Here is a 23,867-nt window from a genome sequence, read left to right as displayed (position 1 = left end):
GCCTAAGTATTTAAGTTCAGTATGACGAGAAATAGGTTCAGATATTTTTGGTATTGGGCTTAACTGCTCCGTGAATTCATTGACGATTGGTGCCTTTGGGCGTACGTTTATTCGATCAACGAAATGTGAATTTATTTTTACAATTCTATAAAATGAATTTCACTTTGTTGCAATTTTTTAGAGTGGCAATGGCTGATGAATTATCATAATTTATTATTATTGATATTATTCAATCGTTGATTGATTCAATAGTTCTCATGCTGCACTATTTCTTTTATGTTTTAAAATACAAAAAGTATAACTCATGGTAGTAGAGGTCAAAGTTCTCTCATTTAATTAAAATACTGCCTCTATTGCAGTTATTAATATGTGTTACCACTGCTAAAGCTAAAAAAAACTATTCCCATTTTTTCATCAACACAGTTTTCAATTTTAACTCAATGAGTTGTAAAAGATAAAAGATTAACGGAACAATAGCGGATAAACACATAAATAATGTTTTTGTTAGTATTTTAACTCTTGACAAAAAAAAGTTCATCTAAATGCTAAGCATTTTCACTAATATATGTTTACAAACAGAGAGATAGAGTAAAGTAGTGATCAATTAAATTAAATTTGTGATTTACTGTGCTTATTTGTAAAATCAATAAAATTTATGACCAGATCAAATTTGAGTTTAGGCTAATTTTGTTAAAATAATAGCATTTAATAAGCTACTTACACATAATCCCAAGGATTATAATCATCAAGAATAACGCAATATTAAACTAAAGAACATAAACTCGAATCAGATGATGAAACTCCTTTCATTTCTTTTTGTTTAGTAACACTGTAACCTATTTTCTCCTTTGTTTCTTTACAAGCTTATAAATTATTTCACCAGATAACACCACGTTTGTAGAACAAAATCCAATAGAATTCAAGGATACACTTCTTAGATTCAAAGATGGTACTACTATTAGTTAATTCGCACGCAGAGTATAAAACTGCTTATGTCAATAAATGTAGTGTTTTATGAACATTTGCTTGTTACAAGCATTCCCGATTATCATACCCATTCTCTAATTTTTACCTTCAACCACGGACTGACCCATAGACACATCATACCACTGATAAACTGATATAGCATTGCAAATGTGGCTTAGAACCAGCTATTCAGAGAGTTTTCGCCATGTTTATGGTTTGCATTTAGGGGAAAAAACAAATTTAAATTATTTCATACAACACCTTAAATGGACGTGGAAATCGAAAGTTAGAAATCATCATGAAAATAGACAATCGAAAAACTATGACAATTCCCTGCATTATGTTAGTTTATTTAAAAGCATGTTATAAAGCATATAACTAAACATTAATATGTCAACCAAAAAATGGTCTAGTTTTCACAAATTAGGCCAAGCTAGGTAATGAAACCAAAAAGCTTTGAGTAAAAAAAGCTTACAATTAACCAACATACCAAAAGTCAGAAAGATTAAAAAAATACAAACTATTACAAAATATGAACTATTAAATTTTCATTATCATATTCCAAAAGCATATTCGCCAACGTGTGCCAGAAACTTCCATCCAAATCACAACCACTTCCATTGCATAATCAAAACTTTGGCAGAGATAACAAGCCTTCATTAACACCAATATAAACATTTTATTTCTTAAGATGCTCTTGGAGCCCGAGTTTGATCAAACTTCGACAAAAGCATCTTCAAATCTCCGTTCTCATAGGCAATCACCAGGCTTGTAAAATACAGACAATAGATTCAAATCTAGAGTCTAACAAATAATCTCACTACATGAGAAAAATGTGTATTTGACATGGATAGCCGAGTTAGAGATCATTCAACAGCCACAGCCAAAAAATCCAATGAAACAATTCCATGGCAGTTGGTAAAAGTCAAAGAAAATTGTATACAGCTTTATTCATCAGAATGATTTAACTTTTACGCGAAAATCACTACATAGGAAATAAGAAAACAAAAACCCAAATCATCACGGAAAAACCAACCACATAAACCCACTAAGAGAAAGAATCAATAGTTAAAACATGACTAATTCGTATCAAAACACTGGGTGATAGACAAAACGACTTAAAAACAAAACAACATGGCCTCAGAGGTAGTGACAATTAAGATATCATCATAAACACATCTGAAAATACAAGCAAAATGATACATCATTGGCCAAATCAATACTACAAGTATCAAATATCAATATCACACATACACTTACCAACACAGCATTTTGAGCACGATACCCCAAGATGGGGTTATATCAAATTAAATAATTGTATAAAATTCCTCATCAGTTAATAAAAGTGATAAATATTGCTCTTAGACACATTGGACCATCAGAAGTTAACTCGTTAATAATCTCAGTCTGTATCTCATGAAAATTGGTTATGCATCAGAGAGATTCCCAAAGACAAATCACCATCCTTAGCATAAGTACTGATGTCCCTGTCTAAGTTATCGTCACTTGCAAATCGTATAATGGAACTTGAAACAACCAGTGCAAATACTTCCTTAAAAAAAGTTACAAAATAAACACAAACGCATCAGAGAGATTCCCATTAGACGAAGTCAACATTCTCCTTTGGAGTGCTGATGTCCCTGTCTATTTTTTCGTCATCTGCGTATGACTAAAACATTTAGAGTCTCTAATTGTGATCTTTTAATATTCACACTAGACAGCAGAAGCTAGATCACAAGCCATGCAATCGCACGCAGTAACTTAGACCAACAACATCACAATTGCAATTCAATCATGCGAAGAAATACTAAAAAAACAATAAAAAAAAAACAAAACAAAACAACAGAAGTTTTAGCAGCACAAGTAGTGTAGCAAAACCATTAAAACACTTTACTTTACGAATCATCGAAGAAGATAAAGCTAATGCCTCAGATCGAAGTTTATATCATAGAAATGAATCTCGGAGTATATTTAACACCATCATAGGCAAACAGCAATTAAAAGCAGGTGAATTGAAATGGGGAAAAATAGATAATGAGACAAAACGAATAAGAGATGGATAGAGAAGAAATCCTGACGGAAATAGCTGCCGCTGCGAAAGTTAGGGTTTTAGAACAATGGCTTCGTATATATAGAGAGTGAGAGAGGCGGTGGTATAAATTAGGGTATAGGTGACGGAGCCAGTATATTTATTTCACTCTTTTTAAATCCTGACAGCTGGATGAACGCGTTTTACCAACTTACAAATTCACTATTAACTTTTTTTAAAATGTGTAATTGTAATTTTTATCATTCATCCCTTTTTTAATTTCAAATTTTTAAAAGATAGTGAGGTTTAGTTTTAATATATAAAAAGCTATGCTTATACTTTTTACTCAAAACTCTTACATTATTAATTTTATTTAAATATTTATAATGAATTGTAAATTTTTTAATACATATAATTTAAAATTTGGCATCTTAATCAAAATGGAAAAAGGTTATAAAATTGTATTCTTAGAATGAGAAATTTAGATAACTTTTTACTTTAGTTCAAATTTAACATTTTAATAGATTATCCTTGTTAAAAAATGTTTAGGAAAGATGCTACCACATTATATTGTGGTAGGTAGTGATGGAAGTAATTATTTTTTACGAAGAGTTCTATGTATTTAAAATAGTAAAGCTGTGTCCAATATAAAGAAAATGGAGGAGTTATTACCACAAAAATAGTTTTTGATATATGTTACCACATGGTATCCACATACGTCAAATTAACGTTAAAGAGTCTGATATCTTTTAATGATGGTTACCACAATATATCGATGTTTAATTAATGTCATTTAAAATTAAAATTTTGTAACATTTGATAATATATTAACAAACATCAAATACTATTTATTTTTTTAAATATTTTATTTATATTTATAATTTACCTAAACTGAAAATATTAGAAAAAAATTCAACACAACTAAAAGGGTTAAATATGTTTTTATTCTCTGAACTATCGAGCGATTTTGGTTTTAGTCCCTACTCAGAACTTTGATGGTTTTTAGTCCTTATTGTTTTGAAACTCTGAGTAATAGTCCTTAAAATTGGACGGTGTTAAGTTTCAGTGGATGTGGCAAACGGCGTTGCCATGTGATCACTGATCTGCTCTATTCTCTCTCTGCCACGTTGGATGTTTAAGTGTTTGAACTGAGATTAAGTTAGTTAAGCACTTCGTCGCTGCAGCTGAGGGTTATAAATCAGATTTGAAGAAGTTGGGTTCTTCTTCGTGGCTGCAACTGAGGGCAAAGAACTTGGGTACATGTGAAGGTTGGAGTTGGTGTTCTTGAGGAGGTAAGTTCATATGTTTTGGTTTTGGTTTTCTTATGTTCTTCGTGTCAATATGAGGATTTGGGATATAGGGTTTTTGTGGGCAGGAAAGCTGATGAAGGGATTGCTTTCTTGTAGTGAAATGAAAGGTGAGAGTGGAGGAAATGGTTGGACGCGAAGGTCAATTGGTTCGTCTAAGTCGCAAAGCTGTGGATCATCTTCACGGTTACCTTCTAAATTGTGTGGTTGTGGTGAAACATTGTTGGTTTTGAAGGCCACTACTGTGAAGAACAAAGGAAGATTGTTTTATAGATGTAGAAATTGGGCAGTAAGTGATTAAATCTTTCATTTCATTTGCTGAAATTTGAATTAATCTTGTGTTGTTTTGATTGTAGAGTAATTCAAGTTGTAATTACTTTGAATGACATGATGAAGGAGTTTCTGAAGCTAAAGGAAGCTATGAAAGAAAACGTGAAGAACTTCAAATGTGTTTGGAAAATGAAAAACTTGTATTGGATCTAAGGAAGAAGAACGAGAAGTTGAAAGGAAATTAGAAGAAGAGAAGAAAGTTGTGAAAATGAGGTTGTTGTTGTTTGTCTTGTCATGGGCGTTAACAATTTTCTTTTGTATTATGTATTTGTTAAAGATGAATTGTAATTAAGAATTATGGTTTAATAGAATGAGGTTTGTCTGGAAATTGTGGTTGTTGTTTGTTTTCCCTTTAACATTCCAGTGTTACTGGTATATTGATATATGTTAATAAAGAAAAGAGTACACAACATAAGAAAGTAGAAGCAAAGTATCTGTAAATGTGGAGTTGGAATAAATAAAGTTAACTTGGCACATTATGCAAAGATGGAATACAACACGAAGCACGATATAATATGAAGTGGTCCCAGAGTATTAAATAAGATAAGTTTAGTGGTCCCTTTCCACTACAAAAAATATTAAAAGCAGCCACTGTACCCACTACTACTATTGTTCCCTGGGTCACTGTGACTTACAAAATTCTCATTAAAATAAAGGGTTGGCTACAATAAATCTTCAATTGGTACTAGCTTGGGACCCTAGATGTTGTGCAGCTAGTCGTGAGGATGTTCTTCTTCCACCTGGGTGCCTTGATACAAGTCCTGCTCCACTGCCACTTCTTCTTCCCCGTTGAGATGTTCCTCCTCCTTGGTGACTTGATGCAGCTCCTGCTCCACTGCCACTTGTTCTTGCCCTTGTTGACGTTGCTCCTCCTTGTGACGTTGATGGAGCTGGTTCTGGTTGAGAACCTCCTGCACTGGAAGTGGCCCTTGTGCTGCCAGATCCTCCTACAATTGAAGTGGCCCTTGTGTTCTGTAAATGGAAGTAAGCAACATTGCAATTGTCATAGTGTAAATAAGTTTGAATGTATAAATAAGTGAAGTTGTAAAACATTGATTTTGTACCTTTTTCTTTCCCCTTTTACATGTTCTTACATTATGACCAAATTCATTGCAGCTGCTACACTTCATAACAAGATTCTTCTTTGACAATTTTGTATGAGTCACATATTCATCAGCCTCCCTTCTTCTTAGTTTTTTAGGCCTCCCAGGGGGTGTTTTATAAATTGGAGGCAGTAGGGAACCAGATTCAGAAGTTGACCACAATTGTTGTCCATTGATTGGAACAATTTCAGGGCCATAACAAGTCTCATAAGCCTCTCTCTTGTAATAAGGATGAACATAGTCTTCAGGGTTTTCTAGTTTGTAATAGATGGCAGCCACAGCGTGCCTGCAAGGAATTCCTACCAAATCCCAAAAGTAACAACTACATGAATGGTTACTTAGGTCAACTACAAATTTATCCATAGTAAACCCGTGAGTGACTTCAAATTTTGCAGCCCCTGCCCAAGTTGGAATCCAATTTCCACTCTTCTCAACTTCCCCATCAAGCCTATTTCGTGGTTTAGGCATCACAACTCCTGTATATGTCTTTGTTTTTTCTCTAAGTGATGCAAACCTCCTCATAATGTAAGTTCTAATCCATTCCATCATAGTTATGATAGGTTTGTCTCTAGCTAGTAAAATTGTACTATTAAATGACTCAGACAAATTATTTAACAAGACATCGCATCTAGGATAACTACTAAATGCATGTTTACACCAACGATTAGTTGGAATAGCTAGCAACCAATTGTAAGCATCAATGTTAACTTTGGACAACTCACCCATTTTCTTTTCCCAATCCTGTTTAAATGTGGCCTTCGCAGCCCCCATCATAAGATCTCTAATAAGCACTCCTCCACCAAACTTCTTCTTGTAATTGTTATACAAGTTCCTTAAGCACAATCTATGTTCCACTCCTTCCAATATCTCATCAAAAACTGTCATTAGTCCCTGGAAATCAGAAAAGGTCCTACACAATAGTAAAATAGGGAAATATTTAAATTCAGATACCTTTTGTTGATCAGAGATGAAAACCCAACGTTGACAATCAATGCCTCCAATATCATCCAGTAGTAGTGTCAAAAACCATCTCCAACTCTCTTTGCATTCATTTTCAACCACAGCAAAAGCTAGTGGGAAATATTGGTCATTCGGGTCTCTGCCCACTGCCACCAACAACTGACCCCCATATGTTGTCTTCAGATGACAACCATCTACCCCTATGAAGGGCCTGCAACTTCCTAAGAAGCCTTGCTTACAGCCCTCTAAACACATATAGAATGAGCCAAATCTTGGAGGCAAACTTGGTTGGGGTTGATTGACTTTAATTTTAAATGTTCCAGCCTTCACTCTTACCAATTCACCCACTTAATCATATAGACGACCGTATTGTCGCTCTCCATCACCAACCAAAGAATCCAAGGCAATTTGCTTGGCCTTTCCAGCTTTCCAAGCAGTTATTCCAACACTGAATGACTTCTTAATGTCATCAATTATTTGGTTGACTGTCATGTTAGCCACATTTACAAACCTATCTACTAATACTTGTGCAATCCAGTTCACATTTGCACTTTTGTTTCCAAAGACCCTTCCACAACTGTGTCGTCCAACCAAGGTTTTCACCCTAAATGTTTGCTTGCCTCCTACCTTGCTAGCCATAATCAGAAAACCACATTTGTTTTTACAAACTGCCCTTACACTGTTGAGGTCATTCTTCACAAACTTAACCTCTTTTCCATTTAATACACTATGCTCCAATAGTGCATTTTTAAATTCCTTTAAAGAACAGAACTCCATCCCCAATTCAAATCTGAAGTTCTTGTTCATATCATCTTTTCTATACTTTTTAAACTTCCCCTTTGACTTGCTCACATCCTCATCACTCTCTACATTTGAATCCAATTCATCACTATTGTATTGTTCATTCATGTCATGATCTCCAACTTCTTCATTCACTATAAATGAACCTTCCCCAACTTTGCCTCTTCTAGTCACACATTTCTTCTTCTTTTTCAGTCTATTCCACCTATCCAAAACTGGATTAATGTTTCTCCGAAATTGGTCCACCCTATCATTCTCAACATCAAACCCATCATCTTCATTAGCCATTCTGTCCTCTTCACTGTCATCCATACATTCTTCAGCCGAAGCTTCTACTTCCCCCTCAACAACATTCCCCCCTTCCTCTTCTTCCCCGAGATAATCATATTCATCACGACCAACAACCTGTTCTTCTTCCTCACCCATTTGAACCTCTTCATGTTCATCATCACCATCACACTCTTCTTCTTCCTCACCCATTTGAACCTCTTCATGTTCATCATCACCATCACACTCTTCTTCTTCCTCACTCATTTGAACCTCTTGTTGTTCATGACCACCACCAAACTCTTCTTGTTCCTCACCCATTTGAACCTCTTGCTGTTCATGACCACCACCAAACTCTTCTTGTTCCTCACCCATTTGAACCTCTTGTTGTTCATGACCACCATCACAATCTTCCTCACCCTCTTCTAGACCCATTCCACCCTCTTGTACAATCTCATCCACTTTGGAAACCACTTCTTTCGTGTCTATGTTTCCTTTTTCAACATCACCCTCTTCCACTTCCTCACCCACTTCACCACAACTAAGAAAGTGAACTTCCACTGCCTCACTAGGAACATGTTGAACATAGATTTCTACCTCTTCCTTATTCTCCTCTGCATAATTAGCCAAGTACAGTGCTTCACTGTCATCACTCAATAATCTCACATTATTCATTAGCCTTTGTTTGGACCCCTTCCACCAAAGTTTGAAGTCTGCATCATACTTAAATTCTTTAACTATTCCAATTACTTCAAAATACGACCAACGATCCGGATCAAGTCCTTTGATCACGTGTATCTCTCCTCCAACATACTGTAGCCCCTTATTACTAACAAACTTCCCCATGTGATGCAAACAAATGTCGAAAACCATTTCTAGACCTACATTCAGACATCAACGCTTTACGCACAAATTGGAAAAACCATAACCGAAACAGAAAAACAAAAGCTTAACTTACCTTTACGCTTGTCTTAACGCTTGACTTTCACAACCACCGCAACCACCACCGCAAGGACCACCAAGATACAATGCTTCCTCTGAAAGGTTTCCACTACAATGCTTCGAGTAAAACTAATTTTTCCCCAATTCAAAAATTTAATTTGACAAATTGTGAACCCTAATTTCAATGAACAACGTAATTAACTAACTTAATCTCAGTTCAAACACTTAAACATCCAACGTGGCAGAGAGAGAATAGAGCATATCAGTGATCACGTGGCAACGCCGTTTGCCACATCCACTGAAACTTAACACCGTCCAATTTTAAGGACTATTACTCAGAGTTTCAAAACAATAAGGACTAAAAACCATCAAAGTTCTGAGTAGGGACTAAAACCAAAATCGCTTGATAGTTCAGGGACTAAAAACATATTTAACCCCAACTAAAAAAATCAACACGTATTATATATCACAACTCAAATTTTTATAATAAAAAATATATTTGTAGATAATTTTCAAGCAAAGTAACTAGTGTTATAGTGAGTCCTTATTGATAGGATTAGTCATTCAATTCAAGCAACTCAAAATGATCAAGATGTTCTTAACTTGATTTGAAGATAAGTCTCTAGTTGTTTTTTATAATGTTGAATAATGTTTCTAACCATGTTAAATTGTTTTTAATAAGTGCATAAATGGATCATTTGATGATATACAATTAGGGGTACAAACTATCAAAAATATGTATAGCTTTTTGCTTTAATCGAGGAAGTTTAACTCTTTATTTTAATCAATTAAGAAAATAACTTAATCGATTAAAATTGTCAAAAATGTGTTTTTTGCTATATACACACACACACACACACACATATATATATATATATATATATATATATATATATATATATGTGTGTGTGTGTGTGTGTGTGTGTGTGTGTGTGTGTGTGTGTGTGTGTGTGTGTGTGTGTGTGTGTGTGTGTGTGTGTGTGTGTGTGTGTGTGTAATTCCTTTTGTAGGAACAATAAACATTCTTTGACCTCTAGTTTGTGAAACAATAACACTTTGTACGAATTTTTGGAATATTCTTGGAGATAGCTAACATAAATTGTGGAGATTCAAATGTTCAAGCTTTTAAGAGCGAAATGGGAGATTAAGGAATTGTCTAGATCCTAGATTCTTTGTAAGTTCTACACTAGGAGTGTATAAAGTTCTATATTTTATAATTCTTTGAGTTGTGTTTATCTTTGTTGTGTTGGCAAGGTTCCTAGTCTTAGTGTGTGTAGTCTCATCCTTAGGATTTTGTTCTTGATTCCTATTGTTAGTGTGTAGCCTCACCCTTAGGATTTTGTATTTTATAATCTTGATACTTGTTATTAGTGAATTTTATTCCAACTCAAATTGTTGGAAGAAGACTAGAGGTAAATGCTTAAAGAGTTGAATGAGTATAAATCTTTGTGTGGTTTATTTTATTGTTCTTACTTATTAATCTGCCAATACTTTAAAAGGTTGAAAAGTTCATCTTTAACATATTTTATACACCTAATTTATCTAAAACCAGTTTTAAACCAATTCACCAATTTCTTGATTGAAATATATTGATCCTTCAATTTTAAATCGTCCTGAATTTATTGTTCTAACAAATAAGTTGTCAAATCGTGTCTTATCTTCTCTATTGTAGGTGATTATTTTTGAACAATTAATAAAATAACACAACTTCATTATTTATGAATATTAATGTTTAAAGTTAAAAAAAACATATAAACAATTAAAAAAATAGTGAGAAAAGCGTATCCAAACAAAGTTCTTCGTATTTTTAACAAAATTTAGCCAAGATAAATAAAATAATTGGAAACATAACCAAAATCACATGCAAATTAGGTCATATCCAAACTTAAATAAAGACCAATCAAACTTTAAGGTTTATTCAATATTTTGTGTACATATTCCAATCTTGATAAAAGTTAGAGGATGAACTAAAAACCTTAAGTCTCGTTGATGCTGTGGAGGAATTGTCATTGGTGATGAAAAAAAAAGGACTTGTGTTTATATTTGAAGAGGTTCAAAACACACTCAATATGAAAACAATAAGTACAAAAAAAAAACATTGCAAGCAACTAAACAACGCTTTAAATGAACCACAACTTACCTTAGGTAGTGGTTGCACAAGTAGTTGTAATTGTTGGAAAGGTTTGAAAAGAGAAAACACGAAAAAAAAATGTTCTTATGGTAGTTTCTTTTTGTTTTTTTTTTTAATTTTTTAAAGGTTTTAAACATAAACGTGAATGTTTCCTTTTAAATTAAAATAACTGTTTTAATAGTTTTATTTTTTAAATAACTATTTATTTAATTTTTTTCATTTGATATATTTTTAAAATTTAACGATTTTTAATTATAAAGCCACCTATAAAATAAATAAAAATTATAAAAAATATTTTTATTTTATAATTATAATAATAACAACAATAATAGTTTTATTATTTAAACATGAATATGTATTTTCAATAATAATAATAATAAGTAATGTTGGTGAAATTTTTGATGAAAATTATGGTAACATTAAACATACGGGAGATGAATTATCATTTTAAAGTATTTTCTAATTCAATATTTCTCTGGAACATTAATAGGATAAAAAAATAATTTACCACAAATAAAAAATAATTAATTAATTAATGAGAGTAAAATAAATATACCTATCTTATTTTATTCTATCATATCTTGATAAAATAATAGTTGTTTTCTATTAAGTAAACTGTTTAGTCGTGTATCGAATTTTTTTATTCATATCTATAAAATTTCAGCAACCTAAACAAATTATCAATAGCTAAAAAAAACTTTATATTAAAATTAAACTTTTCTATTGTATATATAGAGCACAATTTACACATTTAAACATAATGAATATAAAATCTAAGTATATAAAAATAGCACCTATTTAAATTTAAGCACAGTTTACAATTGGGTTGACTTTTAATATATCGTTAAGTTGTGTATCAAAATTATAAACCCTGAAAAGATAATATACCGGGGATGTAGCTCAGATGGTAGAGCGCTCGCTTAGCATGCGAGAGGTACGGGGATCGATACCCCGCATCTCCATTATGCTTTTATAAATATATCTTTTGTGTATGTTTTTATAAATATATCTTTTGTGTATAATCTTAAACCTGGCGAATTTAACTTTTGGCTTAATTAAATTAAGCTTTTTATTAATATAGACATTTTTAATTATTTTTTTTTTTACACTTTTCAATTGAATATTGTCCTTAGTTTTTTCTTTAATTAGGTGATGTGTTTATTATATTATTTCTTTATTTTATTTTATTTTATCTACGTGTTAAAACACGTAAGGTTTCATAATTGACAGAAATATAGTATTGAAAATGTAAAACGACATGTGTGACTTGTAGAATGATAAGTATTTTTTGTTATTTTAATATTATATGATAATTATAATATTTCTTACATTTCTTTAAATTATAGAAATAAGAAAACAAAATGAAGATATAATCCGGTTAAAGAAAAATTAAACAACAACAACATGAAGTACTTGCAACTTAATTAAATTATTATTTTTATAAACAATTAAAAATGTTTATTAAAAACATGTTGTTTTAATATATTTTTTTTTTCGGAATTTTATAATTTTATGAAAGTGTTTGAATTATTTATCATTACAAATTTTCAAATTTTAGTTGAAAGTAAGAATTTTAAAATTTTTACATTTTCAAATTAGGATTTTTTTTTCATTTGATTCCTATTGAAACATGGTTAGTTTGACTAAAACTTAAATATTTTGGTATCTTTACTTGTTAATCAATGTTGACTAGATTTTTTTTATTAATATTGATAGAAGTTATTATTATTATTGTTATATACCACTATAGTTTTTCATTTAATATAAGTTAGAGTTTTCTGTCTGAATGCTATTTTTAGTGAATATAAATTGGATTTTATCAATTGGCAATGACGTGGTTATATATATATATATATATATATATATATATATATATATATATATATATATTGTAAATTACCTCTACTGATTTATTTTCCATCATAGTCACTAATGTTATAATTTATCAATCATGAATCAGAATACTTTTTTTGTTTGCATCTCCTCCTAAACCTAGGTTAGTAATAAATTAAAATTCCAAATGTAGTGCAAAAAATTAGAAGTTGCCTGGTTTAAAACTTTTCTTTTATCTCAAAAGTGCAAAAAAAAGACAATTAGTCTTGATTGAGAAATTTAACCCACTATGTCTAATATTTTGTTCGTTTGTAATATATTTTACTCGGACTCAAATATGAAATCTAAATAAAAATATTAGAGCACAGTTCTTCATATAACATTACAATATTAAATATTAATGACTAATTTGAAACTTTGATTTCTGAATAATATGTTCTTAGATAAAAGATTGTATGTGTGCCAAGGGACACCGGAACAAATAAACTTTGACTTTGTGAAACTATTTATAAGACCATTAAAATAACTTTTGTACAAAATTCAAATTTACAGCTTGGATTAATCAGTTCCAAAAATCTACTAGTAAAACAGTTAGTGAATTTAATACTGGTATGTGAGAAAACTGCATCCTACAAGTCTTACAATATATACAACTAATATTGTCCACTCTCACCAACCACGTTGACCTCATAGGTGGAGAGACAATCTAATATGGTTTTTGTAGACATAATTTGCAACCATTTTGTCATCATTTTATCCGCTAATAACTTGTCACTCCAAAAAGGCTAGTGTGCATAGTTGACTCGGTGATTTACTGCAAAATATATAGGACATCAGAAACAACTTAAACTCAAATTGTCTACAAGAAAAGTAGGAGTAAAGTCCAACATGAAGAATTGAAACACACTAAATATTATGTCTTGTTCGAGTTGTCTTAATGCCCATTTGAGCGACATTAGCAAATTCAAAATCTATCCCCAAAAGTATGAATCATTGAAACATAAAAGGATTGCTTACCCTGTGATAGCCATTCTCATTATACATGGCAATACCACAAGACCCCGAAGCAGAATTCCAAAATTGATGTTCATTTTCAAATAGTGAACCGGAAAGATCAAAGTTGTTAACTTGGTAATCCACGGTGTTTGATTTATTGTTCAATGTAGGTAAATGTTTTGCTTCCTCAATATCTTGTGGAGGGAACGTAAATTGGTCACAACGTTGTACATTTAAATATGTAGTTCCATTTAGCTCGTTCATTGCACCACCTCCTTGACCCAAAGTCACTTGGGGAGAGCTACCAACTTCAAGTTTGTTGCTCCCAATATAATTTGAATAGCTTGGAAGTGAAATGTCAGTGGAACACTCAACTTCTCTATTAGTATTATCACTGTATGTTACACAATTAAACCAGTAACTACATTGAAAGATGAATCACAGGAAGAAAATCTAATAAACCATTAATAGACATGATTTAACCCACCTGAATGGTAGAAATTTTGGTTCATTTGGTAACAACAATTGATGATTATCATTATTCAAAAGCCAAGACAGTGGTTGAGATTCTTGTAGACTTGCCATCATCAACGGTAAAGCCATCCCTTCCTGTAACTATGATGCAATAATATACCAAATAAAAATATTGAAAAGTGGAACAAGAAATATTAACAAAGAGAAAATACAGCATTTACTACCTGGTTAGCACATTCAAGTGAAATGAGTTGGTGCTTCCCTAAATTTTCCTGTTAATTTCAGAAAGCATGTTGGCATGTTAACATACAAACCTAAATTTCATTAGTTATTTATGGATTGGTGTAGTGGTCATTTGAAGATGACATGGCAATATGGCTAGTCTACACATGAAACAAAGTCTTACCTTCTGAAGGCCGACTCGATTGATTGATTCTCGTATTGACTCTTCCATTTGCCTCAGATGCTCTAAATTATTGATCTTCTCTACATTATTCCAATAGCTAAAATGTTGAAAATTTAAACACAATATTAATTAATGATTATTACTTAAACTTTCATGACCCATAACTCATGTATGACAACATCAATTTCATATAGCATCATGTTCGTATTATGAGTGTTAATGTTAGCAGAGGAAAAATCAAGTAGAAGTTCGATGAGTGTTAACGGATAAGAATTGCTCAAATCCAACTACTAAAATTTCTGCAACTATGAAAATCTAGATATTTTAGAAAGGTGAACGAGTATAATGGTTTCACTTCTCTGACCTAAACAAAGTACAGGTTATGAACAAAGATAAGGTGTTGTGTTTCATACTCACAACTGGTAGAATATGTCATACAAAATGTGAAATTTGATTGGATTTTCTTACGCATTGCCAAAATATAAATAATGCAATATATAAACTAGTATCAATTACTACTTCCTTTTGTAATACTATAAACCAACTTATAACATTCTAGTAACAAATCAAATATTATCAGAACTCAACATCATAACTATGCTAGTGTTTTGTTTAAGGGAAGAGGATAGAATAGTATTTTCAATTATAATTTGTTATATTTGATCTCTTGACGTTATAATAAATCATTTTATATACAGAAAACCCAAATCTCAAATAGATTAAAAAACATCAAAAGTTACATCATCTGCAATAATTTTGACATGTGAACGTGGGTATGAGCATAAAGAAACATGTCAAAGTTCAAATGCACAAGAAAATAATATATAAGGGATTGAAGTAACCAATTGATTGCAAAACACTAAACCTGAAGAGGTCAAATGAATAATATTTCAACAGGAGAGCTTATAAAACCAAAAAGAAAAAGAAATACTTTAACAACCAAAAGCTCCAAAGTTGCACCTCAGTCTCTGATGTACTTCTGTGAGCTGAGCTTGTAAAACCCTCACTTGATGAGATAATTCCTACACACAGATCATAACATTTTGGTTGCTCAACTTCTAACTAAAGATTCTGACATTATTATTAAACATTGCGTTGTCTATGAAGAAATTGTACCTCCACTGTTTGGCTGCTGCAAGGTAGAAAAGATAAAAGTGAGAAACTATAGACAGCTTTATGTAAAAGACATTGACAAATTGATGATCGTAGAAACTTACCTTGAACCTAAGAAATCCTGTATTTTTACGTCATGATCCAATTTCTTGAAGGTTTTCTTTAAAGCCTACATTTAAAACCAAAAAAGAATTCTAAACATTACCAAATGTAGAGACAACACGAAAGATGAATTTGACAAAACAAAAACAATGTATGTAGAAAACGTAATTGAGAAAAACAGAGTATTCTTACTTCAAGACTTTCCATTTTCCTGCTCAATAAAACAAGGAAATATATTAGCTTCCTTATGACTAACAAATGAAAACTAAGAAACGATTAAAGTTCACAAAAACGGTTGACAAACCTTTTGGCCCTTTCTTGTGGGCTAAGTTGAGCAAATTTTGCAACAACCTCCTCAATATTACTGAAAATAATAATCAATATTCAATATTATTAAAGATCATAATGAATTTACTATTTTACATTTTAAGTCCTGAAACGTGCATTTTTTTTTATTAGTGATATTGCATGAATCTAGTCTCTTTCGCGTTGTGAAAAAAAAAATTAACATAACTATTTGGACTTGGTTCTAGCTTGAAAGAAAACAAATCATAAACTTGAACAGTAAATATGAAAATATGGGCGTTAACAAGGACTAGCTAGTTAACAATACTATCGTTCTGTCTTTTTATACCATTTAGAATATTAAACTGTATTACATACAAAAATATATCTCATATATAATACTTGAGTAGCTGGATGAAGTCTGGTTAGAGGAAAAGGGTTCTAGGACACTTGAAAACCAACATAATACTCATCAAATATGTTGAACACAAATCATAGTATAATTAGACTTTTGTTGTTATTATTATAGTGTTGGAGTTGTTGAATTGCTATTTTTCTTTTCAACTGTTCAATTATTGCATATACATTTTAATGTACTGTTTTAAGTTAAGGATTGACTAGGAACTAGTTATACTTGAAACACTTGCAAATAGATTAGAATCATTTCTTTCTATGTTACCACGAAACCAACCAATTTAATAGTTTGAAGTATATAATGTTATGCTTATAAATAAATGTTACAAAACTATAAAAAAAAAAACTTATAAATTTACACACTCATGTTTTGATTTACAGCTTTCAATTTAACAAGACCTCCGGAGCAAATGGAAAGAATTATAGTCACACCGAGAAAATTTGGAATCCAGTTCTTTTATCCAATAAACAATTACAGTCCAAAGAATATATACTTAATGATTTCAAATTTCAAGTGCGAGAGTAATCTCTTATTAAAGATCCACCCAATAAAATAATATACAGTATTAAATTGCATTCTCTATAAAACTAACAATATCTCATTATCCTCCTAGAAGATTATTTGCACCTACAACAGATAGTGTGTTTTTATGAAACAATAAAAGTTTACCATACAAATACTTTCAAAATACAAAAAAACCATTGGGTGTCATATGTCATACAATGTTTGTTATAGCAACCAGGGTTGTTTCCTCATAGAAAGGCATAAATATCATAACAAGGTTCTTGGTTAGTTGTTCTATTCAGACATACGTGTTCAACTCACTCACAAAACAGTATCATTCAGTCATTCCCAACACAACTTAAATATTTTTTCATTAGTATTACCTGCGCTCTCCTTGTAGTAATGTAGGCTTTCCTGTAGGAGAAAACATGAGAAGGAGAATGTCTATGTCGCACAGTATTGATAATTCCTTTGCTTTCTTTAAAATTCCACTTTTACGCTTTGAATAAGTCACATGCCGATTGCTTATGCTCTCTAATTTCTTTATCTTCAATTTAACCCTTCCCATCCTGCAAATTTAGGATTAAGAGTGAACACATTTAGCCTTATATACCCTCGCCCCCAATATTGCCACAAACAACCGAAAACAAATAATTAATTTAACCAAATTTTGACAATAAATGATTCGATGTAACATAGTAATTGATCTTAAATTCCCCATCTGGTAAAAAAAGTTTCCAAGCCATTAAAAAAGCGATGAGGTTGAAGGATGCAACAAACAAACAAAAACTTAAGCCAAATATGAAGAGAAAGAATTAAAGTTGAAGAGAAAGGGGCAATGCTATATTTGACGGAAATCCAAATTGTGATAGAGTTAAAAAAAAGAACCTTATTGAGAAGTGAAGAGAGCGTGTAGGAAAAGAATCGAGAGAAGTGAATGGAAATGTTAAAAAAAAGTGGTGAAGGTGTGAGGTAACTAAAGAATCAGAGCAGCATTTGTTTATGGGAGATGGCGAGTAGAGAGAAAGAAGGAAAGCTGGATATGAAATCTAGGAGCTAACAAATTGTTGAAAGATGAAAGGTATAGCTGTGATTTCGGTGGGTAGAGTTTGGGGAACCAACCAAGCTCGTAACATGAATATGAAGGGTGGGATTTGGGAGACCCCAATCGTTGGCACCATGCAACAAACACCTCCTCTACCAACAAAACCAACACATTTTCCTCTCTCTTCCTCCTCATGCACATATACCACGTTTTAAAACAAATTCACATGTTTCTTTCTGTTTATCTTTTTTTTTACCCATTTCCTTAGTTTTTATGTCTCTTTTATGTTTTTGAAAAGGTCTACTCGGACATATACTCATTATTGTAACACATTTCTTATTTTTATCAAATAAAAAAAATATTTTTTTTTCTTTTTTTCTCTATGAATAAAATCATACAAATAATTTCTAATTTATAACTTTATGTATTCATTAATTTTTTTTAAATAAAAGTAAAAGTATAATTTATGAAATTTGTTATCTGAATTTTGAAAATAATAATAAACAGATATATTTTTTTTCTTAAAAAAATGTAAAAAAAAAATGTATGAATCACAATCGGTCTAATGCCTATCTGTTACTCGTCGTTTATATGTAAAAAAAAAACTGTGTTCTTTTTATACTTACTCACTAGTATCCATAAACACCTGTAACTACTTTTATATTTATTTTTTTAAAAAAACAAATTTATTTAAAAATAATCTTTAAAATATAAATTATATATATATATATATATATATATATATATACAATTTTTAATTACAACTCAAATAAAATTAGGCAATAAAATGTTAATGCAAAAAAAGTGTCATAGTTTTTTTTTAAGTAGTATGTAAGGTTTTTTGTTTGTATAAACTTATTTTCTACAAAAGACAAATGATTTATTTTTAAAAAAGTAAAAAAAATACTTAATTGCTTATTTTTTTAGTGATAAAAGTATATTTATTAAGTTATGTAAATGTGCTCCTAAAAAGAGTTATGTATATGATTTTTAAGAGAATCCTAAATTATAAAATGTGAAATTGGATAAGGAAGAAAAAGGGGCCAAGAGAATGAAGGGTAGTATTGCTACTGAGTCGAGTAGCAGAGAAGAAAGAAGAAGGAGGGCGAGGTCTTCGTCACCACTGAAGGACAGATCCAAAACCTCTTCGTCTAAGTTATCTTCTCCATCCAAACGAAGCACATCACCCTCTGCCACTGTCCTCGACGTTGACCATGACGTATTCTCTCTCTCTCACGATTATCCTAACCCTAACCCTCGGAGCTTCCCTCACAGCGTTAAGCAGAAATGCTGGGAAAAGGCAGACAAGGTCAAAGGACGAGACCCCGACCGCTGGCGCAGGGACGCCCTCGGCAATACTGTCTTTCGCAAGCTCGTAGGTTGCCCCGGTTGTCTCTGTCATGACTACGACCACATTGTCCCTTACTCTAAGGTCTTACCCTTTATTTTCATTTCTTAACTCAATTTCTATTGTTTTTCTTTTGTCTCAATAATTAGATTTCTTTGAGTTGCCGTATGCCTACGTGGTATTGTACCAATTTGTCTTAGGAGAAGACCCTACTCTGCACTTCTATATGCTCTGCATAATTTGTGTATTGCATATTCCCACGTAGATTAAGGAAAAGCAACTTCAATGGAAATTACCGTTACGGGTTGTCCTTTTTCGAGTCTTTGCTGTGTTTCTTCAATGGAAATTTCTGAACTTGATTTTTCTGAAAATGTCACTGGATTTAATTAGCGTCATGGTGGGGAAATAAAGAACTATAATAAAGTGAAAAGGAAAATTTGAGTTAAACCATATGCTTTATTAGTGAAGTAAGGAGAAGACAATGATGGATTTTTATGCGACCCTCCAAATATCAGTACCATCATTAAGTTGCTTGCCAATACATTTTGGTTTTAATTTTCGTTTTGCTCATTCCTCATTTGGGTGTTTTGTGAAACTACAGGGGGGAGAAAGCACTCTGGAAAACTGTCAAGTATTACAGGTAAGATTTTTCTTTTTTTTTCCCATTTCTTTGTTTCCTTTTGAAGGGAGAATATGGCCAGAGGTTTTGAAGGAATCTTGTAATATTTACTTTGAAAAAAAATGTGTTAATGTGATTTTTTTTTTTAATTTAAACATATTTGTTCTGATCCTTACCAGTTACATTACAGTGATACTGGTAAACTTGATTTAACTATAGGCATTTCTTTTTACACTAGTGCGTAAAAATCATCCATATTTCTTTGTGAAATGGATTTTCCTTTTAGTGTAGCGTCAAAAATACTCTGTCAAGATATTTATGGAAATTCTACTAATCAGGGACATTACTAGAGCCAATGTAAATCAGGGACATTACTAGAGCCAATGACCTGTTTCTCAAAAACGTGACTCCTTCGCTCCAATTTTACATTTCTTTCTGTTTCTTCCATTACCCGATATCTGTATGATTTTCAACATTTCCAGTTTCTATTCACTAGTCCTAAAAGGGTTGCCATTAATTTTGTTAGATGTTTATATAATTTCCCTCTTTTATTTGGTTTGTTCATGGAGTTTTAGTTTTACTAGTACAAGTTACTCCCCCGTCCCAATTTTATTTGTTTGCAAGTGAAAAAAAAACTACCCAACATGCTGTAGTTTAGGGATTTAATCTGTTTCCCTTAATTCACTTAAAAGTTTCTATCCATGGCTTTCAGGCAACAGTTAATCGTTCAAAGGGTAACCGAACAGATATCTCCAAAGCTGAACTTATTCAAAAGAGTTCTTATTGCAGGGTTTCAGGTACAACTATAATGATTGCGTTAACTTTAGTAGTAATTCGAAATTTATTAACTAGAGTACTGGATGCATTGCACAGATCGTGATATGGATCTTCTTGAACTGTCTGCCTATGGTAATGTCCGGCGTGGACCCGATACTGGGGGATGTAGAATCCAATGAACATTTTTCTCCATATTAATTTACTCAGTGATTGATTTCTAGATGAGTTTAAATGAAGACCTTGTAGCTATTCATCCTGACAAAATCTTTGGGGCTTCATTTGTGTACAGACAAGTTAAAACTGCAAAGAAAGTGATGGCATTTTTCATTTCTTTTTCCACAAAACTTAATGGTTTTCTCTTGAGAAGCATGATTTATGAGGCAAGTGGCACTCACATCTACACGTTTATTCGTTCTTTTCCATATCCTTTATTGTTGTTCACCCTACAATATCACATCAACGGGAATTTCAAACTTTTAATATGATAAGGTCTTGTTCAAATCTTGCATCGACCTTTATTACCTTGGACAGTAGCATAGCTACCATCCTTTATTACATTTCTGTTGTTTGAAAGTATACTTTGATTGCAATGAATATCGTATAGTAGAAAAATGTCATTAACATACTTTTTATTGTATCTTTTGAATACACTTTCTTCTTTTGACTTAAATTAAATAAAAATTACAAATTCTTAGATATTTTTTTTGTATTGAGTAGTATGATTTGTGTATTTTAGCTGTACTTATAATCTGTGTAGCCATTATTACTTTTTCCTTGTAATACCATTTGATGAAAAACGAAGAAAAATCTTTATGGGTTCTGTTATTTTAAAATTATTATGTGTAAAAGGTTAAAAAAACTCAAATATATTATTCTCTTTGTTGTAAAATGATTGGTGTTTTAGTTTTCTTTTATTTTCTAAAGTTTCTGGTTATATTTTCACGAATATATTTATCTAAAATAAATTTATTTTTACAAGAACAATGTACTTACAGTTTGTCTAAAATTATTTTAAAATGAAGAATTAATTCTATCTGTATTTTATTATGTTATACATATTATCATTTTTATAGTTATTAAATGTGTACATTAATTTTAATCATCTAAGGCTTAAAAAGAGATACAATGATTCACTCTTACAGATTGTGGTCTACAATATACCATTATTTTAACTTTTGAAAATATTAAATTAAAGGAGATCCTCAACTGATATTAAAAATGTAAAATAATATTATTTTATGTATGTTTGTTTTTGGATTGTGAAAACAGGAGGGATTAAGCTATTTCTAAAGTAACTTTTTTAAGAATTACTAATAGTTCTCACCATTATTTGTTTTTATAATTATTATGTTTCAAAGAAAATGAATTATTAGAATAAGAAGTAACTTCTTGAGAATAATTTTTTTATGTATATTCGAAATCGATTTCCAATATTTGACCTAACTTTTGGTGATTGATATTGAAAACATTAGAAGATACACTGAATACAAATCATCAATTTCATGAATTGAGAATACTCAACTATAAAAGAATGTAAGAAAAAAAAATAGAAGTTTTAATGCTTGGGAATGTAATTATTATGTTTCTATCGTCTCAACTATTGTTTTCTTCACTATATAGACTTAATAAATGAAGTTTATGTAATTATGTTACAAAATTATATTCCTTAGCTTGACTTGTTTATAGTTGTTAGTTTTAAAAAATGTATATGTTATTATTGATATTGTGTTTAGTACTTTTTAATACTTTTCTTAATATGTAAAGTGTTTTGGTATTAAGTTTGAAAATGTCTAATCCTTGATAGATTTATTTAATTGATGACTATTGGTTATATATTTGTATGATCAAATTGTGTGGTTTTTGTTTCTTACGGAAAAAAAGTTATTTATATACTTTAAACAAGTAGTAAATAACAAAAATCAATTTTTATACATATGTTACGTTACCTTAGTCATATTTTAAACAATGTATTTCTGTTTTAAGTTTGTATTCCGAGTATAATATATTGAGTGAAAGACAAAGTAAAATATAGTAAATATTACAATATTAAGATAGAAGAACTTGGTTATTTAACATCTTTGATTATAGTTTTGATAACTTTCATTTTTAAAAGTTGACATTATTCTTTTAAAAAAAAAGTTGATAATGTATAATAAGTTGGTTGTTATGACAAATATCATTGTAACCAAAACAATGATAATTATAATTGGAATATATAGTTATGTTGTGTGAAGATATAATAACATTTTTGAAATGTTAGTAAAAAACTTTTATTTTAATGAAATTGATATGATATTGAGGAGATCAATATAATTTTTATTTTCTTTATATATTTTTAATTAAAATATTGAATAGTTACATGATAATATAAAAGGTTACGAGAAGAAAAATCATTTCATGTTGTCATGATGAAAAATAATTATGCCTTTAATAGGAATTAAGATAGTATAAATGGACATTAAAAACTAGTTAGTAAGAATTTATGTGAAATTTAAAGATATTAACATAATTTTACCTATAAAAATGATGCACTTAAATGAAGACATGCCAATTTTGACTTTTTTTTATCTTTGAGAGTTTTATGAATTTATAAGTTATAAAAAATAATTTTGATTTTGTCAAATAATCTATAGCAATCAATATCATAACTGGTCCTTTTTTATATTTTTTTGAATGTGACGTTAATAAGCTTTAATCAAACTAAATATAAAAATGGTCCTATGTAGTTTCTCATGAATTAATATAATTGATGACTATCAGTGTCATTTTTCTGAGTTAGGCAAGAAAAACTTGCAATGAATCTTCTTGTTATTGTTTGATGTTAAAAATGTGAGTTGTTATTGAGTGATTTTGTTTGTTTATATTAAATTGAGCTATAAGCATAGAAGTTAGGTGAGAGATGTTGAAAAACATTTTATAATATCCCATGTGAAATTCTAAAATATGAGCATAGGAAATAACTCAAGACAAAAACATTTAAGACGAATGTTTTAGTGATAAAGAAAGAAATCTATCTAATCTTCTAGTTAGGTATTTTAATTTTTTCTATCTTTGTATATGTTATTGGTTTAAATATATCACATCAAATTAATAATAATATAACAACTTATAAGA

At 30.7% G+C, this 23,867-nt stretch overlaps 3 protein-coding genes and 4 non-coding genes across 7 annotated transcripts; 2 read left to right on the top strand and 5 right to left on the bottom strand.

The window, feature by feature from the left end:
• Window positions 1-2,394: 2,394 nt before the first annotated feature.
• Window positions 2,395-2,479, bottom strand: LOC128195085 (small nucleolar RNA R44/J54/Z268 family). Its single transcript, XR_008246658.1, has one exon. It is a non-coding gene; the product is annotated as a small nucleolar RNA R44/J54/Z268 family (small nucleolar RNA).
• A 66-nt stretch (window positions 2,480-2,545) lies between these two features.
• LOC128195084 (small nucleolar RNA R44/J54/Z268 family) lies at window positions 2,546-2,632 on the bottom strand. Its single transcript, XR_008246657.1, has one exon. It is a non-coding gene; the product is annotated as a small nucleolar RNA R44/J54/Z268 family (small nucleolar RNA).
• Window positions 2,633-2,888: 256 nt separating this feature from the next.
• Window positions 2,889-2,957, bottom strand: LOC128195081 (small nucleolar RNA Z267). The gene has a single exon (XR_008246654.1). It is a non-coding gene; the product is annotated as a small nucleolar RNA Z267 (small nucleolar RNA).
• Window positions 2,958-5,345: 2,388 nt separating this feature from the next.
• On the bottom strand, window positions 5,346-6,950 carry LOC108329871 (uncharacterized). Its single transcript, XM_052871569.1, has 3 exons — window positions 6,687-6,950; window positions 5,697-6,626; window positions 5,346-5,579 (listed from the first exon to the last, which is right to left on the bottom strand). The coding sequence occupies exons 1-3, from the start codon at window positions 6,948-6,950 to the stop codon at window positions 5,346-5,348; spliced, it is 1,428 nt and encodes a 475-aa protein (XP_052727529.1).
• A 4,775-nt stretch (window positions 6,951-11,725) lies between these two features.
• On the top strand, window positions 11,726-11,798 carry TRNAA-AGC (transfer RNA alanine (anticodon AGC)). Its single transcript has one exon. It is a non-coding gene; the product is annotated as a tRNA-Ala (tRNA).
• A 1,854-nt stretch (window positions 11,799-13,652) lies between these two features.
• On the bottom strand, window positions 13,653-18,116 carry LOC108341774 (agamous-like MADS-box protein AGL65). The gene is made up of 11 exons (XM_017579426.2): window positions 17,853-18,116; window positions 17,348-17,533; window positions 16,065-16,124; window positions 15,953-15,971; window positions 15,763-15,827; window positions 15,662-15,677; window positions 15,506-15,567; window positions 14,546-14,642; window positions 14,364-14,411; window positions 14,153-14,280; window positions 13,653-14,059 (listed from the first exon to the last, which is right to left on the bottom strand). The coding sequence occupies exons 2-11, from the start codon at window positions 17,530-17,532 to the stop codon at window positions 13,660-13,662; spliced, it is 1,080 nt and encodes a 359-aa protein (XP_017434915.2). The 5' UTR covers window position 17,533; window positions 17,853-18,116; the 3' UTR covers window positions 13,653-13,659.
• A 906-nt stretch (window positions 18,117-19,022) lies between these two features.
• LOC108334268 (uncharacterized) lies at window positions 19,023-21,080 on the top strand. Its single transcript, XM_017570025.2, has 4 exons — window positions 19,023-19,441; window positions 19,959-19,997; window positions 20,689-20,773; window positions 20,850-21,080. The coding sequence occupies exons 1-4, from the start codon at window positions 19,061-19,063 to the stop codon at window positions 20,930-20,932; spliced, it is 588 nt and encodes a 195-aa protein (XP_017425514.1). The 5' UTR covers window positions 19,023-19,060; the 3' UTR covers window positions 20,933-21,080.
• Window positions 21,081-23,867: the final 2,787 nt, after the last annotated feature.

The sequence above is a fragment of the Vigna angularis genome, chromosome 1, assembly GCF_016808095.1.
Source record: "Vigna angularis cultivar LongXiaoDou No.4 chromosome 1, ASM1680809v1, whole genome shotgun sequence".
Lineage (NCBI taxonomy): Eukaryota > Viridiplantae > Streptophyta > Magnoliopsida > Fabales > Fabaceae > Vigna > Vigna angularis.
The sequence above is the reverse complement of the archived record's forward strand: the minus strand, read 5'-3'. Positions and strand labels throughout refer to the sequence as shown.